Source organism: Suncus etruscus, chromosome 5 (genome assembly GCF_024139225.1).
Source record: "Suncus etruscus isolate mSunEtr1 chromosome 5, mSunEtr1.pri.cur, whole genome shotgun sequence".
Classification (NCBI taxonomy): domain Eukaryota; kingdom Metazoa; phylum Chordata; class Mammalia; order Eulipotyphla; family Soricidae; genus Suncus; species Suncus etruscus.
Window position 1 is genome coordinate 96,189,439 of NC_064852.1, and position 18,258 is coordinate 96,207,696.

An 18,258-nucleotide genomic window follows, 5' to 3' on the forward strand; every position below is an offset into this window, starting at 1 on the left:
CTGGGTTAAGACTTATCAACTTATTTATCATTTCTGACATTTCTTCACAAAGAACTATTTATGATTTACCTGAAATCTTCAGCTCTAACAATCTAAATTCTACCTTGCAACACAAGTTAAACTTAATTGCAGCAAGCCAGTTCATTAAACCTTTATGTACCTCAAAAGAGCGAGAACTAGAGTCAGTGAGGAGGTGATAAAAGAAGATATAATGAGAAGACAAATATGAGTTTTATTCAGTTAAGTACATGTTTTTTAAACACTGCATTTGAGTGAGATATTGAGTTGGATGTAGAGTAGAATGTTGGCTGAAAATTAGCCACACCTCCCAGGCAATGAATGGCTAACAAGAAGAAATAGACATGCAGATTCACTACAGTAAATATACTGAGTGGTACTAATAAAACTCACCAGAATTTGGGGACTTCAAAGTGGATGTCACAGCTAAAACAATAACTGTGGGGGTGGAGGGATAGTACAGTGGGTAGGGTGCTTTCATTACATGTGGCCAATATGGATTTAGTCCCTGGGACCCCAGGATAAGAACAAAGTACTGCTGGGTGTTGCCCCAAAACAAAACAATTTTATACCCCACTTTGTAAAAACAATAGTAATACTGAATTGGAGAAGAAAACCAGACACACTATTGAGTCAATCAATGGTTAAAAAAAAATTGTCCTTAGATTTATGGGCATCCATCTGTGCTCATTCTGTAACTCTATGCTGACTCTAACTTCTTGCTAGCACCTGGATATTGCCAGCAGCCACCTGGACTGGCTCTCTGATTAGAAAAATGTGTGCTGACACTGAGCAGTGTAAAAGAAATTGTTTTCTCCCCATTTGATCATCTGTCTGTAACCATATCTGATTCCCCTGGAATATGGGCAATGCTTTGTTTAACTACAGATTGCAATTAATCTTGCATGCTTTAATTAAAGCTTTGCTTACTATGTACTGGAATATAGTTTTAGGGTATAAATGTGATTGCAGTTCTGAGTTCTGAATCGAGGCTCAAAGCCTGCTGTGCACTGTTTAAGAAGAATGAATAAGGGGGCCGGCGAGGTGGCACTAGAGGTAAGGTGTCTGCCTTGCAAGCGCTAGCCACGGAAGGACCACGGTTCGATCCCCCGGTGTCCCATATGGTCCCCCCAAGCCAAGGGCAATTTCTGAGCGCTTAGCATTACGGGTGTGGCCCGAAAAAAAAAACAAAAAAAAAAGCAGAAGAAGAAGAAGAAGAAGAAGAAGAAGAAGAAGAAGAAGAAGAAGAAGAAGAAGAAGAAGAAGAAGAAGAAGAAGAAGAAGAAGAAGAAGAAGAAGAAGAAGAAGAAGAAGAAGAAGAAGAAGAAGAAGAAGAAGAAGAAGAAGAAGAAGAAGAAGAAGAAGAAGGAATGAATGAATAAAAACTTCTTGTCTATCTCTCCTATCTGGCCTCTCTAACTCTCATTGGGTGCAGCACAATGACAAAAGACAATGACTGTTTAAAAGTCCTGAGGAAGGAGGAGGTGTTAGCCTGTTCAGTCACTAAGAAAACTTGGAGAAAGAAATTTAGATAACAAAGCATGAGCAAAGGCATCAAAGCATGGATTTACATTGTGCATTTATGGAGCTCCAGATTGTTACATTTTTGTTGGAGGTGAGTTGAAAGGAAGTCAGGCAAGAGAGAAAAACTGGGGAGATGGGAGGATTCCCTTGTATCTGATAGCAGAAACAAAGCTTTGTCAGTAACTGTCTGGATTTCAATAAAGGATTTTAATAAAGGAAGCAAAAAATGCTTAAGAATTTTATTTTATTTTTTTAATAAAAATATGGAACGCTTCACAAATTTGCGTGTCATCCTTGCGCAGGGGCCATGCTAATCTTCTCTGTATCATTCCAATTTTAGTATATGTGCTGCCGAAGCAAGCACAAAATGCTTAAGAATTTTAGGTAAATTGTATTCTGGTGACTTTCTGGAGAAAATAGTAGGCAGGGTGTTCATTAAGAAAGCTATGGCGGGGCTGGAGAGATAGCATGGAGGTAAGGCGTTTGCCTTTCATGCAGAAGGACGGCGGTTTGAATCCCTGCGTCCCATGTGGTCCCCTGTGCCTGCCAGAGGCGATTTTCTGAGCATAGAGCCAGGAGTAACTCCTGAGCACTGCCAGGTGTGACCCAAAAACCAAACAAACAAACAAACAAACAAAACATTTCATTGGGGCCGGAGAGATAGCATGGAGGTAAGGTGTTTGCCTTTCATGCAGGAGGTCATCGGTTCGAATCCCAGCATCCCATATGGTCCCCCGTGCCTGCCAGGAGCAATTTCTGAGCATAGAGCCAGGAATAACCCCTGAGCACTGCCGGGTGTGACCCAAAAACCACACACACACACACACACACAAATTAACTAAAAATGGATCGCAGATCTATCTGGAAGAACTAAAGCTATAAAACTCTTAAATGAGAACATGAATAAACCTTCATAACCTTGGTTTAAGCAACCACTTCTTAGATATGATGCCAAAAGCACAAGCAATAAAAATAAAAGGTCATGTTGTTCAAAGAACATCAAGAAACTGAAAAGAGGTCTGAAGAATTAGGACTGGGGTTAAGGCACTTGTTTAGCATATGGCTGAACCCAGTTTGATCTTTGGCACCACATAGTTTCCCTAAGCATCTGGGTAGAGCTTTGGAGAGTATTCTACTCTCAATAAATTCCAGAGTGGCCCAGGGAATCCCAGCACCACAGAGCTTGAGCAGCAGCACCATGTCCTAGGGTCCTTACATGGAACCACCAACCAAGTTGGATAAAAATCTCAGACCTTCTGAGCACTACTTGAAAGACAACCCCCAACAACATGAAGAAAAATAATAAAGAAAGAAAAGAAAAGAAACAGAGATGACAACTCACAAAACAGGAGAAATTATTTGTAAATCATTCATCTGATAAACAATATCTGGAATATATAAAAAAGCAACAATAAATCAAAGGTTTGAATAAATATTTCTCTAAAGAGATATATAAATGACACAAGGAATATGCTCAGGTTAGCAGATAGTGGTGATGTTTGTCCAGCCCTGTAATTATACTAAAACCACTAAGAGTGATTTTTGCTATATGTTTATCATATTTCAATTCAGTTGTGACTTTTTTTTTTAAATTATTATTAAGAAGACTAGGGAAACACAATCACTGTGTCTGCACCTGGCCAGCTCTATGGACTCACTCTGTTCTCAAAAGATATGTAGACCAAGCTGTGAAAAATTATGGGTACACTGGAAATGCAGCTGAAAGCCAGTAATCTGGGAGCAAAGAATGGGCTAAATCTTTGCCTGCCAAAGCCACGCCTGATACACCATAACCCACAATTTCTGCTTCACCAATGGCCCTATTTCACCACTTCTCCAGGGCTCTCTGCAGAGATACCAATCTAATCAAAACTCCAGCTATGTCAGTATTTGGGCTGACATTACCAGGATTTTTTTGGAGCAAGTGTGCAAAACGCCCCCCCCCCCCCCCCCATACATCTCAATGCCATGGCAGCCAAAAACACACCCCATAAAAATCACAGTATCTGGGCCCGGTGAGATAGCACAGTGGTGTTTGCCTTGCAAGCAGCCGATCCAGGACCAAAGGTGGTTGGTTCAAATCCCGGTGTCCCATATGGTCCCCCGTGCCTGCCAGGAGCTATTTCTGAGCAGACAGCCAGGAGTAACCCCTGAGCACTGCCGGGTGTGTGACCCAAAAACCAAAACAAAAAAAAAAACCAAAACAAAACAAAAAAAATCACAGTATCTTTTTTGCTCCCTTCCCCCCACCCCCATCTCTGCCCCTTCCCCAGCCCGAGCTCTGCCCGCCCTCCCGCCCTCCTGCCTGAAAAAAAAAAAAATCACAGTATCAGGGGCCGGAGAGATAGCACAGCAGAAAAGTGTATGTTTGCCTTGCACTTGGCCAATTTGGGACGGACCCGGATTGAATTCCCGGCGTTCCAAATTGTCCCCCGAGCTTGCCAGGAGTGATTTCTGAGTGCAGAGCCAGGAATAACCCCTGAGAGTTGCTGGGTGTGCCCCCCCACAAAAATTGCAATATCAGTAATAGTGCTTTGAATTCCTGGACAACTTCATTTTTATTTGATATTGTCATGCCCATAGGAACACACCAATGTGTAGCTAAAGTCACCTAATGTTCAGAAACAAATAAAATAGCAGCATGATCAGCTAGCAACAAGAGTTTATTTCTCTTCTCTTTGTACTTCCTTTGTTCTTTCTTTTTCTCATTTTTGGGTTTTTTTGGGGGGGGGTGGGACACATCTGGCAGCGCTCAGGAGTTACTACTGGCTCTGTGCTCAGAAATCGCTCCTGGCAGGCTAGGGGGACCATATGGGATGCTGGCCATCAAACCTGGGTCAGTCCCGGGTCAATCGTGTATCTCTTCGGCCCCTAGATTTTTTTTCTTTTTAAATTAATTTTGCTCCCACTTATCATGAAACAAATGTATTACTAACAACTATGTCAACTATGCTCTTTAAATAAAGTAGTTAAAAAAAAAAAAGAAAGACTGGGGAGAAGGTCTAAGAGATTAATAAAAAAAAAACCTTGGGAGAAGAATGATATACTCCCAAGAAAACCTGCAAATGGAGAAACATTAGCAGGTAAAAGGCAGAGAGGGAGGAAAAATTAGAATTGTCTCCTAGATTTCCAGAGGAGAGGAAAAAGAATAGAGAGAAGGAGATATAATGTGAGATAATAGAGATTTCTGATGGAAAAGAAGAGGAGGAAAGTTTCCTTCTGTTCAATAGGCTTTGATTTAACAACTGGTAGGAATTAGGTCCTGGAAAATGCAGCTCTCCGTGCTCTCAAATTGTCAGCAGAGGTTGTCCTCCCTGGAATAGCGGTACTTAGGATGAAGTTAAAAGACTTAGAGAATCCTCAGATACCTTCTTGCCATGAAAATAGAAGAACATCTTTGATACAATGTTTGATTAATTGCTAAGAGATTAGAACTCAGACATCCTTCTGAATTGCACTGTTTACTTCTTGAATGTCCTATCTTTGGGACATTTTCAAGGACAGATCCCAACAATGCAGTTGTATGTGCTTGTCCCAGTTGTGCCCTCCCTCAGGACTGTGTTGCAGAGCCTACTAACCACACAAATGAGAAACGTTTGTAGCATAATCAGTGATACTTCTTGGCAGAGTGACCAGCAGGAGTTTTCAGGCTCCTTAGCAAAACTGCCATGAGATGTGTGTGTGTGTGTGTGTGTGTGTGTGTGTGTGTGTGTGTACACGTGCACATGTGTGCTTAACTGAGAATAAATACTTCCAACACATCTGAAACCATAGTTTTGGTTTGGGGTGCAATATTTTTCTGGAAGATTTCATGAACGAAAGCTTCTGCTGGGTCATTTTACCAGAAAAGTCAAGGGTGACGGGGCAAGGAAGTATTTTAGGCTTGGTTATGTCAACAAATTTAAGAAACTAAAGCTATTTAGTGAAACACTTCCCTAGGTTGGTCTTTACATGTGCAAGTCCTGACCACCAGACAAATATAAAAAAAAGGTGAAGAGTAACATTAAACAAGGCTTTATCTTTTATTTACCTCCACCTATAACCCTTGAATGGCTCTTGACTCAGCCTTTGTTTTGTCTGCATATTTTCTGCTATGAGTTTACACAACAGCTCTCCTGGACAGGAAGAGGCAAATCTATTTGTTGAATCACATCAAGGGGAAACTGCTAACTCATCCATTTTGTTGTTAAGTTACTCAAAAGGATCAAAATACCAATTAACTGGCTGCCTTAGAAATCTTTGATATTCTCAGATTTACTGACATTTTGAAACTCTTGTTCATACTTGCCTAATGGCTTTCTGATTTCGAACAAAGAGGCACCAATCTATTTAGCATTTGACCTCTTTTCTTACATTTTTTTGTATACTCAACACATTTTGTGTACTCCAATGGCTAAAAATACTTGACTAGTCACATTCATGTGCTAAAATAATCTTTTTGTCTTGTTCATTTCCAAATTTTAAGAGGATAGAAGTCTGTAATATACTTTTTGTTTTGTTGTTTTTGTTTTTGGGACACACCCGTTGTCGCTCAGGGGTTACTCCTGGCTTGGGGGACCATATGGGACACTAGGGGATCGAACTGCTGTTTGTCCTAGGCTAGCACTTGCAAGGCAGGCACCTTACAACTTGCACCACTGCTCCATCGCAAAGAAAAGTTTGTAATATACTTTTAAAAAAGCCTTTCCTCCCTCCCTCCCTCCCTCCCTCCCACCCTCCCTCCCTCCCTCCCTCCCTCCCTCCCTCCCTCCCTCCCTTCCTTCCTTCCTTCCTTCCTTCCTTCCTTCCTTCCTTCCTTCCTTCCTTCCTTCCTTCCTTCCTTCCTTCCTTCCTTCCTTCCTTCCTTCCTTCCTTCCTTCCTATTACGTACAAAAAGCTTAATCTCTATTCTCTATGGAAATGAATAGTATTTGGAAAAATGAGCAAAACAAGTTATAATTTTGTATAGATTCTACCTGTAATCTTAAGCAAATTCAAGCCCTGCTGATGGTAGTTGTGTAGAAAAATACCATTTTTTTTGGTCTGGGTCTATAGTTTTAAAGTTTAGGAGGCAACCCGGCAATGAAAGCCAATAAACATTGAATGCAGTGGACAAAAAGGATTGAAAGTGCAGAAACTGAAGCCCAATACCTTGGGTTTGATTTTGGCTCTACTATTTGCTGACATGTTATCCTGACATGTTATTAAAAGCAATTTAATTTCTATGCCTTAATTCTTCTGCAAACTGAGGAAAATATCAGAGTTTAGACTAAAGGTTTTGTGTTAGCTAACATTTTCTCAGGTCAGATCCTGGGAGAGGAATCCAGACTTTGGTGCAATGAAATTTGCCAGAATCCTGACCCACTTTTGAAATGACGCTTTTATCATACTGATTATAAATATTGAGAGGTTATAAAATCTAAGAATATTTTAATATAAATATTGGTGGAGAATTACATTTTTGATTTTTTTGATTTTTGTTTTCTTTTTGGCCACACCTGGTGGTACTCCTCGCTCTGCACTCAAGAATCACTCCTAGTGTGTTCTGGAGACTATAACAAATGCTGAGGATTGAACCCCAGTCGACCGCATGCAAGACAAATTTTCTACCTGTTCGATTATTGCTCTGGCCCCAGATTAAATTTTTTTATTACTTTTTTTTTTGTTTGTTTGGATACTACACCCCATGGTACTCAGCACTTATTACTGGCTCTGAGATCAGGGATCACTCCTGAGAGTGTTCAGGAGACCATATGTGATACTAGGGATAGATCAAGGGACTACTACTTACAAGGCAAGTGCCATAACCTCTATACTATTTCTTTGGTGCCACATATATATATATATTTTTTGGGGGGGGGATTTTGGGGCCACACCCATTTGATGCTCAGGGGTTACTCCTGGCTAAGCCGCTCAGAAATCGCCCCTGGCTTGGGGGGACCATATGGGACACCGGGAAATTGAACCGTGGTCTCTCCTTGGCTAGCGCTTGCAAGGCAGACACCTTACCTCTAGCGCCACCTCATCGGCCCCAATATATTTTTAAAATGAATGGGACCTCCCAGTTGTTGGATTCTGGGAAGTTGTTTCAAGTAGACCCTTAGATTTTAGAGATGTGGTGCTACTTTACCCAGGGTACTGGGCCATGCATGCAAAAGGGCCATGCAGACCCAGACTCAGACTTAAGATCTCACATCGAATATATGTATCCTATCCCTTTGAGCTATTTGCCCAGTTACAGATTTTACTATTTCAAATGTGATCAGAGGAGTTTAATTTTTCTTCCATATCACTGAGATTTGGTTGTTGCTCAATTAAAATACACTTAAGTAAGTTAATGGTAATGGGTAAGTAGCCAATTGCATGTTTGGAGGAGCAATTCCTAAGGAATGGACATAGCCTTGGAGCAACCATATAGAAAACAAGGTATTTCCCCAGATGCTAGTCTGACCTTTTCACAAACTCTTCAAAGAGGATGCGGTGGGAATAGCCCTGCTGGCGGATTCTGACTGTCTCCAGGATTCCTGTGGAGCGGAGCTGGGCTAGCACTCTCTCCTGGGAGAACTTCAGGGCCTCTCGATCATCATTGGGTTTGATGCAGCGCACAAAGTGGGGTTGTCCCACTACCATTTTGGAGAGCAGGTCCATGAGAGAATACTACCAAAGGGAAAGAACGGCACATAAAAGAAACTGTAAGTGAGCAAGCATCAGCTACTTTATCATTTTCCACCCACACACTTCCATAATCGGGGCTTTGGTCCAGTCTGTTTCTCATAAGAAAGAGTGTTTTTCTATATTGTATATTTAATGTTGAACCTGGAATCAGTTAGGGATGAACAGAAAAAAAACAATTCCCTAAGCCTCCAGAGAGAGAGAGAGAGAGAGAGAGAGAGCACTGAACGCTGTCACAGAGGCTCCTGGAGATCAACATAGTTATTTCATTGCACCTACCATAAGCAGACTCCTATCAATAAACTTGGACACCAGATTATGTCCTGTTCATTGTCCCTCTATTCTTTTTTCCCCAATCCCCAACTGAGAGTAAGATTTCTATTTATTTATTTATTTATTTATTTATTTATTTATTTATTTATTTATTTATTTATTATTACTACTACTACTACTACTAACTACAAGTCCACCATCTTAGGTTACTTGAATAAAACTTGTTTTACTCGGGGGCCAGAGCAGTGGTGCAGCGGTAGGGCATTTGCCTTGCACGCAACTGACTTAGGACGACCGCTGTTTGATCCCCCAGCATCCTATCTGGTCTCCCAAGCCAGGAGCAATTTCTGAGCTAAGAGGTAGAAGTAAGCCCTGAGCATCACCAGGTGTGGGCCCAAAACCAAAAAACAAACAAAAAAAAAACAAAACAACAACTTGTTTTACTCAAACCAATTTAAAAATGATTTCACTACCCTTCCCTTGTTGTTGAGATTTCTTGGGGAGGGGACCACACACTCTTGGCTGCAGCATTGTGCTGGTCATCAGACATTTTGTGCAATTCCTGGGACCCAAATGGCTGTGCTCCTCAGTACTCAGGAGATTGTGTGCCAGGGTTACATTCACAGAACAGGTGCTTTGTGAGGTGCTTTGTTTACTTTATGCTCTTCCTAGGCCCCTCTATCCTCCTCTCTTTTTTGGGGGGGGGGGTACACCAGCAGTGCTCAGGAGTTACTCCTGGCTCCATGCTCAGAAATCATTCCTGGAAGACTCTGGGGACCATCTGGGATGCCGGGATTCGAACCACCATCCTTCTGCATGCAAGGCAAATGCCCTACCTCCATGCTATCTCTCCAGCCCCTCTATCAACTCTGGTTTATCAAGAATTAGTCTTCAAGCTGTGAGCAAGTAGAGTTACATTTATTTATAAGGATCGATAATTTTATATTAAATGAATATGAAGTACCTTGAGTCTTACCTTTCATAAACAATGTCTATATCACATAGTCTATCCAGAGATAATGCTTTCACTAGATTAAGTAATTTTATCATTTTAATTTATGAAACTTGGCAGGAAAAAACTTGGCTCAAACAAATGATTCTAAAATATTGGTCTATTCAATATAGGGAAATTATGTTGAAATTAAAGGATTCGGGATTTAAATATAATTAGCCACCTTTTAAATTTTTATGAGTGATTTTACTTTTCCATTAACATACTAGAAATGTGGCAGACTCCAGAAACTGTAAGGCCAAAGATCAGCTCACAAAATCAGCACAGCAGATCAGGGCTGGGTGCCCAGTGACACAGATAATGGTGTAGACTCTTGGGATTTCATCTGCTCTTTCTGAGCTCTGAGAACATTATAAATACACTGTGCTCAGTTCTATTCCACTGGTAGTGCTTTGATTTTTCCCTTCCTGCACCTCCTTTTTTTTTTTAATTAAAACTCTTGTGCTTGTTTCTTTGTCTATCGCTATCCGAATCTCTCATGGGATGAAATGATAAGTGGGCAGAAGAGTAAAGAAAAGGACGTTTTCTTACCCGGAAGTAAGACGCCATGGTCTGTCTCTTCATGTTGGTAGTCTCTTCTGGGTGCCGGATCACCTCCAAAGTGTCCACCTGGTGGAGGGAAGTGATTTGAGAAACAAAGACAATTCATTATCTAGCTCTTGCAAAGAAGAGCTGGAAAATATCTGTTAGTCAAATATCTGAGGAACTTGGATGGTTACATTATCAGAGTATACACAATGGGGGAAGTTTAAAGGAAAACCAAGCATACCCTGTTACACTCATGTTGAAGCATGTACTCAATGTTGAGAATTGTCACAGTCTGAGAAGTATGTCTGGCCTCACTTGGATCCCTATGCTGAGTCATGTCTGTGTCTCCATGTTCTAATGAGATCCTATTCAGTACTTCAATAAGGTCTCACTGTACAATCTCACTGAGCAATATCCTCTACCCACGAGAAAAGGAGGCAAACTCCAATTGGGGAGGGACAGGTGGCTGTTGGGCCCCAAGCATCTATCTCAGGAGTTACTCCTGCCTCTGCACTAAGGGATTACTCCTGTCAGTCACAGAGGACCATATGGGATGCCAAGGATTGAACCCTGGGTTGACCTTGTGCAAAACAAGTACCTTACTGACTGAACTATCTCTCCAGGCCCAGAATTCCAATAATCAAAGTTTTCTTAAGCATTCCCCTCCTCACCTCACCTTCTTGGGAACATCTCCACTAATTCCCCTTTATTCAGAGACCATCCCTAAGCAGCACTCCAAACTAAGACCATTGGTGCCTTCCAATTCCCTCACTCTTCACTGAGATTGGCCAGAGGGAATAAAGGTGATGACTAAGAAGTTCATCTATGTCTCCCTCTTAGAAAGACAGACCCTCCCCTCAAGAGCAATGGTACAGCTACTTGGCATTTGAAAATTCAAATAGAGAGATCAGAAAATTTCTGCTTTCTATTAATTCTGCTGTGATCAACTGAAAACGGACAAAATGTCTTGTTTTTCCTCTAATAAACTGGTAAATACAGAATGAGTGTAATTTTCACTTCAAAAATTTTGAGGTGGTGGGCACTGAGTCAGTATGTAATGCTTTGGTTTGAATTTTTTAAATGAGTGAATGGACTTGATGAGTGGGACCAGAAAATTGGTTTAATAAATGTTTCTTGACTGGGCAAAATAATTAAATTAAATAAAGCTTAGAGGGCTAGAATAAGGATTAAGGAACATGCCTTTCATACACAAGACCCCAATTCAATGCCCAGCTCCCTTTCCCATTGTGAGCATTGCTGGTTATAATTCTGGAGATTTCTGGCACAGAAATACCAGAGCAGCATCATATCCTTGAGTACTAGCATTAAGTTTTCAGGTCCGGTTAGCCAAAATCCATCAGAAATGGCCTCCAGGTTTCCTGATTATTACTTGGGAAGTCACACTTCAGAAAAAATAAACCCCAGAAAATTTTAAAAATAAAAGAAAGAGGCCAGAACACTAGCATAATGGGTAGGGCATTTGCCTTGTGGCTGATCTAGGTTTAATTTTTGGCATCCCATATGGTCCCTACCAGGAGTAATTTCTGAGTGAAGAGCCAGGAGTAACTCTGAGTATCTCTAGGCCCCAAACCAAAATAAATAAATTAAATAAAAAATAAAAGAAAGGGGTCAAAATACTAGCAGCAGGTAGCATGTTTTCCTTGTCTGAGGCCTGCCTGGTTTTGATCCTTGGTATCCCACATGGTCCCCTGAGCCTGCCAGGAGTAATTTCTGAGCACAGAGCCAGGAGCCTGAGCATCACTGAGGATGACCGAAAAAAATTTAAATTAATTAATTAAAAAAGAAAAAGAAAAGAAAATATCAACAAGGGCATAACACAAATTGAATCTTTTGACTCTTCAAATTAGATCTCTCTGCACCAAGCCTCCCACACAACCTTGATATAACTTCAATAAACTATTAAGTCAGGGGAGGGAAAAAGATAAACTCTATTAAGTTAAAACTCTATAAGCTAAAAAGACCAACATGGTCTTCCCAAGCTAATTTAGTTAATAGTGCCATCTATTCATTTTCTTAAAAATTAAAAAATAATTCTCAGGAGCTGGGGCAATAGCACAATGGGTAGGGTATTTGCTTTGCATGTGGCAGATCTGGACTTAATCTCCAACATCCCATATGGTCCCCAAAACCTGGCAGGTGTGATTTCTGAGCAGGGTGCCAGGAGTAACCCCTGAGTGCCACTGGTGCATTCTCAAACCAAAGGGGGAAAAAAAAGAATTCTCAAAAAAAAAAAGTCCAGAAAGTAAAAATTCTATTATCATCAGTTAGGTGTATAGTGGAATATTTTCCTCGTTGTATTAGGAATTTCACAAGAAAAAAAAAACCCAGTTCTCTCTAGAGCCATTTACAAGATTTTACTCAGATAGGAAAAAAAAAATGACTAGACATACAGTCCTAGACACTGAGAGTCTGTGCCATCAAGAACCAAATAACACTGGCTTTCCCTTGTACTAGTTGTGAGGGTGGGACTTGTTATTTCACTTTTTAGAACCTCTCTGTTCCTCATTAGGAAAACTGATTAGTATAAACTACTGCTCTATACACATGGCAGAAGCAGTAGAAGTTTCCATGCATCGTTACCTTGATTGATTTTTAGGTCAGTAATCATTATCAAGGATGCACACAAAGGCAGAATGTAAATACTAGTACACATGCAATACAGCAAAAAATAGTATTTTAATTTTTTTCAAAGGGAAAAATATCTTTCATTGAAGCATGCTTCAAAATGATCAGCAAGAGAGAAATTTAGGATAAAATCACTGTTTGTTTTTTTTTTTAGAATAAAAACAAACCACTGATGTTTAGGATAAAACCCAGTATACATAACATTTTCCTTACACACCATACATGTCATTTGAAGCTAAGCAAGTTACTTTCTGTCTGCATGACAAATGTCCTTCCAGATTCTTTGTGAGAGGTGCTAGTTAGCCTTCAAAGTATTTTTAAGTAAGCTTTACAAATTGTGTTACAAATCTCTAACCCACAGAAAACAAGCAAGCTGCTGTATAAATGTGGATACCAAAAATGAAGTTTTAGATGGTTATTCAAGCATGAGTAATAAAACATCTACAGTTTTTTTATGTGAAAGTAGTGTTCTAAACACTCTCCAGTATCTATGTTATGTCACTGAATTATAAAAATGACCCTGTGAAGTCAGTCCGCTAAGCTAGGAGCGATCCCTGAGTGCAGAGCTAAGAGTAAGCTCATGATTAAAATCTCTTCTCTTATTTTCCCTCTTGCCAATCTTCTGGTTTGAGTACAATTCACAGAATTTTCATGGTTTAATTTGAGAGTAAAGCTTTTCTAGAAGATGTATGTCCAAGGATTCCATGGTACTTCAATTTCCTAAGACCTAATTTCTGGAATGCCTTTGCTCTCTTCTCCAGACTGCCAGATAAAGGAAAGTAATGCTGCCCACCCAAGTATTATCTCCAGGACAGGATCTTGCATGATCCACATGGATCTTGGCTCTTACCTTAGCTCTTCCTGCGTTGAAGTGAGGAGGCAAAGATCTTGAAGCTGCTGTTATCCTGGCTCTTGTCTGAGCCAAATTACCTGTGAGTGGTAGGGAAACAAAAGGGTAAAATTGAAAAAAAAAGTTAAGATCCTACAGCCAGAGAGATAGTATAGGAGGTCAGACACAACATACATCCTTGCATGACTGCTTGATGGTGTCTATCCACTCTTGGTTGGATACCTCACACCATTTAGCCTTATCGAGTACCTGAGCCCACCAGGGGTCAGTCACTCCTGAGCACAGAGATAGAAACAGCTTCTGAGCTTTATCAGTGTGGTCCACCTATCCCTTCCTCTCAGAAAAAAAAGAAAGAACGAAAGAAAGAATGAAAGAAAGAAAGAGAGAGAAAGAAAGAAAGAAAGAAAGAAAGAAAGAAAGAAAGAAAGAAAGAAAGAAAGAAAGAAAGAAAGAAAGAAAGAAAGAAAGAAAGAAAGAAAGAAAGAGAGAAAGAAAGAAAGAAGAGAAAGAAAGAATGAAAGAAAGAAAGAGAAAAAGAAAGAAAGAAGAAAAAGAAAGAAAGAAAGAAAGAAAGAAAGAAAGAAAGAAAGAAAGAAAGAAAGAAAAGAATAAGAAAGAAAGAAAGAAAGAAAGAAGAAGAAAGAAAGAAGAAAGAAAAGAAAGAAAGAAAGAAAGAAACAAAGAAAGAAAGAAAGAAAGAAAGAAACAGGTTCTTGAACAATCTTTTCTTTTGTGTCTGTGGTTTGGGGACATTTTTTTTTTCAAATGATTTGCTTTGAATTTAATTTTTTTAATTCTAAAAATATATGTACTATATAATTATAAAAACTAATAAGTTATAATCAGTTTATAGTATAAATAGAAGGTATTTTTTAAGCAAAAATGAAACAAGGGAAATGTCTCTAGTGATTAATGAGATAATTCAAAGTAATTTATTCAACTAATGCTTTGGAAAAATTGAACATCTTCATGAGAAAACAAAAAGAGACTCATTGCATATACATAAATGAGACTTAAAACCATAAAACTCAAAAAGAAAATGTCAAAGGAAAACTTCATAGCAATGGCCTTCAAAAGTTTCTTGGTAGGAGAGCCAAAGCATTGACAACCAAATCAAAGTAGAAAAGCAGGAGACTGTAGGGAGCACTCAAGAGGCAGAATACATGCTGACAATATGTGAGCCCTGAGTTCAATCTACAGCACCTTATATAGCCAGCCTTTAACCCCCATCAGCACTTGCTGACACTGGGGACCCACTGCACTGTTGATCAAAGCATCAAATCAGACCAGGTTTGGTTGGCTGAGGCCTCTTTGAAAAGAAGACAAGTGGAGGGGCCAAAGAGATAGTAGAGGGGGTTAAAGGTACATATCTTGCATTCAGCTTTCCCTACTTTGATCCTTGGCACAGCAAGATCCTCTGAGCACTGACGAAACACCTGAGTGCCACTGGCATGACACAGGTAACCCTCAGCACTGCAAAACATACTACATCCCTGTGTCCTCACATTGAAATGCCAGAGGCTCCCTGGGCCTCCCAAGCATCACTTGGGAGAATCTACCAAAGAAAAAAAGAAAAAAAAGTAGCACTAAGAAAAAAAGTAGCACTAAGAAAACAAATAAAAAAAACTTGGTACAGCAAAGTAAATAATCAAAATGGAAAGGACAATTTATGGATTGGGTTAAAATATTTGCAAACTTGTGCTTAAGGAATTAATTTAAAAAATATAAAGGTACTTGACAGGGGCTGGAGAGATAGCATTGGAGGTAGGGCGTTTGCCTTTCATGCAAAGGGTCATTGGTTCAAATCTAGGCATTCCATATGGTCCCCCGTGCCTGCCAGGAGCGATTTCTGAGCTTGGAGCCAGGAGTAACCCCTGAGCACTGCCGGGTGTGACCCAAAAACCAAAATAAATAAATAAATAAATATATAAATAAATAAATAAAGGTACTTGACAACAGCAAGAGAATAAAGTAAAATAAGCTGATAAGTGGGTAAAAAGATTTATTAACATATAAATGGTTGAACGGCAAGTACATGGAGAGATAGACCTACATCATCAAAATCAGAAAAATGCAAACCAAAACTACAATTATCACCAACTCACACCATATAGAATCATCATTACTAATGGTCATTACAAAAATAGAAAGTTATAAATTATGGTGAGGATGTGGAGAAAGTGGAGCCCTTCACACTATGGATGGGAGCCATTATAAAAAATAGTGTGGTTATTCTACAAAAATTAAAAATCAAACTATTATATGATCTGGAAATCCTGCCTCTGGATATTCTCACAAAAGAATTTAAAACAAAACCTCAAAATGACATTTGCACTAACAGTTAACTATAGCTATATTCACAATAGTTAAGAGGTAGGAAAAAATTAAATTGCCTTTTCCCACTTTGTGTGTTGTGGGGGGGACATACTCTGCAGTGTTTGGGGACTATTCCTTGTTTGTTTTTTTGTTTTATTTATTTATTGTGTTTTTTTTTTTTTGAGGTCATGTTCAGCAGTGCTCAGGGGTTACTCCTGACTCTGCGCTCAGAAATCACTACTGGCAGGTTTGGGAAACAATTTGGGATGCCAGGGATTGAACCTGCATCGGCCTTGTGCAAGGCAAACACACTACCTGCTGTGCTATTGCTCTGGCCCCAATGGGGACTCTTCCCTATTTGTGCTCAGGAGTGACCTTTGACTGCGCTTGAGGGATCATATGTGGTGCCAGATAATCAAACGAGGGCCAGTGGGATGCAAAACAAGCATCTTTTTCTTTCCTTTTTTTGGTTTTTGGGCCACACCCAGTGTTGCTCAGGGGTTACTCCTGGCTGTCTGCTCAGAAATAGCTCCTGGCAGGCACGGGGGACCATATGGGATACCGGGATTCAAACCAACCACCTTTGGTCCTGGATTGGCTGCTTGCAAGGCAAACGCCGCTGTGCTATGTCTCCGGGCCCCTCAAAACAAGCATCTTAATCCCTGTGTTCAATGCACCTTGGGGTCACACCTAGTTGCTAGGGATTTCTCTTGCTTGTTACTCGGTTCTCAGGGGTCATTTCTGGTTGTGCTGAAGAACCCTGCAGTGCTGGGGATCAAACCTGAATGTAAAGTGGATGCTCCATCCTACTGAGCTATAGCTCCAAATCCAGACTAAATATTTATCAAAGGAAAAGAAAACTATACATATACTTAAACGATGTTATATTTTTCTATTTTAAAAAGGAAGAAAAGGGGCCAGAGTGGTGGCACAGTGGTAGGGTGTTTGTCTTGCACGTGGCTGACCTAGGATGGACCTGGGTTTGATCGTCCGGTGTCCCATATGGTCCCCCAAGCCAGGAGCGATTTCCGAGCGCATAGCCAGTAGTAACCCCTGAGTGTCACTGGATGTGGCCCAAAACCAAATAAATAAATAAATAAATAAGGAAGAAAATACTGACATTTGTTACATAAATAAATCTAGAGAACTTTATACTATATAAAATAAGTCAGTCACAGAAGAAAAACACAGTGAGAGGTATCTAAAGTCATCAAATAATTGCATTAATGCATGAAAAGAGATTATATTGCTGGCTATTGCTGGAGGGAGACAGGAAAATAAGAAAAGCCTGGGTATAAAACTTTAGTCATACAAAATGAAAAATATCTATAGGTATTTTCCTACATTAATGTGCATATATCTATAGATATAGCATAATTTCCATATAATATATACCAATAATACTGTACTATAATTAGAAAACTTGTTCAGACTGTAGCTTTCATGTTATCAACTCAATTTTTTTAATTTTTAATTTTTAATTTTTTAATTTTTTTTTGGGGGGGGGTTTTGGGCTACTCCCGGTGATGCTTAGGGGTTACTCCAGGCTATACGCTCAGAAATTGCTCCTGGCTTGGGGGACCATATGGGACGCTGGAGATTGAACCATGGTTTGGCCTAATCTAGTGGGGACAAGGCAAACACCCTACTAGTTATGCCACCACTCCGGCCACCCAAATTTTTTTATTTAAAGAAAATGTATCACATAGTTGACATAACTGATACATTTGTTTTAAGATAAGGGAAAGCAAAGTTATTGAGAAAATAGAAAGGAAAAAACAAAAAAAATTTTTTTTTTTTTTTTTTGGTTTTTGGGTCACACCTGGCAGTGCTCAGGGGTTACTCCTGGCTCCATGCTCAGAAATTGCTCCTGGCAGGCACGGGGGACCATATGGGACGCCGGGATTTGAACCGATGACCTTCTGCATGAAAGGCAAACGCCTTACCTCCATGCTATCTCTCCGGCCCCCAAAAAAATTTTTTTAAGTACAATTAGGTCACTACTAATTAACTAAAGAGAGGCATTTAGAAGGCAAATGCTGGGAAATTTTTGCAAGAAGTTGCAGACAGTTATGAAGAATTTATCTGCAATTAATGTAAGGCAGCGAGGTCACTAATTATTTCAATGACCCAGAAGATGTTGAGAGAGTAGGCAAGCAGCCTAAGGACTGGGGACAGACGGTCTCAATATCACCTGGACTTGCAAATTATTATTTTAGAGCTTCCATTTATTATCTACCACATGAGGATAAAACCTAGTCAAAGATCAATTTTAGGGCCGGGCGGTGGCGCTGGAGGTAAGGTGCCTGCCTTGCCTGCGCTAGCCTAGGACGGACCGCAGTTCGATCCCCTGGCGTCCCATATGGTCCCCCAAGCCAGGAGCGACTTCTGAGCGCATAGCCAGGAGTAACCCCTGAGCGTCACCGGGTGTGGCCCAAAA

At 40.1% G+C, this 18,258-nt stretch overlaps 1 protein-coding gene and 1 non-coding gene across 2 annotated transcripts in view; both read right to left on the bottom strand.

The window, feature by feature from the left end:
- Nucleotides 1-18,258, bottom strand: part of MYO3B (myosin IIIB) — a 481,137-nt gene that overhangs the window by 164,614 nt on the left and 298,265 nt on the right. Inside the window, exons 23-25 of the mRNA XM_049772878.1 lie at nt 13,503-13,582; nt 10,010-10,087; nt 7,973-8,178 (exon numbers count right to left, since the gene is read on the bottom strand). Of these exons, the coding sequence (XP_049628835.1) occupies nt 7,973-8,178; nt 10,010-10,087; nt 13,503-13,582 (364 nt within the window). The remainder of the gene's footprint in view (nt 1-7,972; nt 8,179-10,009; nt 10,088-13,502; nt 13,583-18,258) is intronic.
- Nucleotides 1,800-1,906, bottom strand: LOC126010423 (U6 spliceosomal RNA). Its single transcript, XR_007496453.1, has one exon. It is a non-coding gene; the product is annotated as a U6 spliceosomal RNA (small nuclear RNA).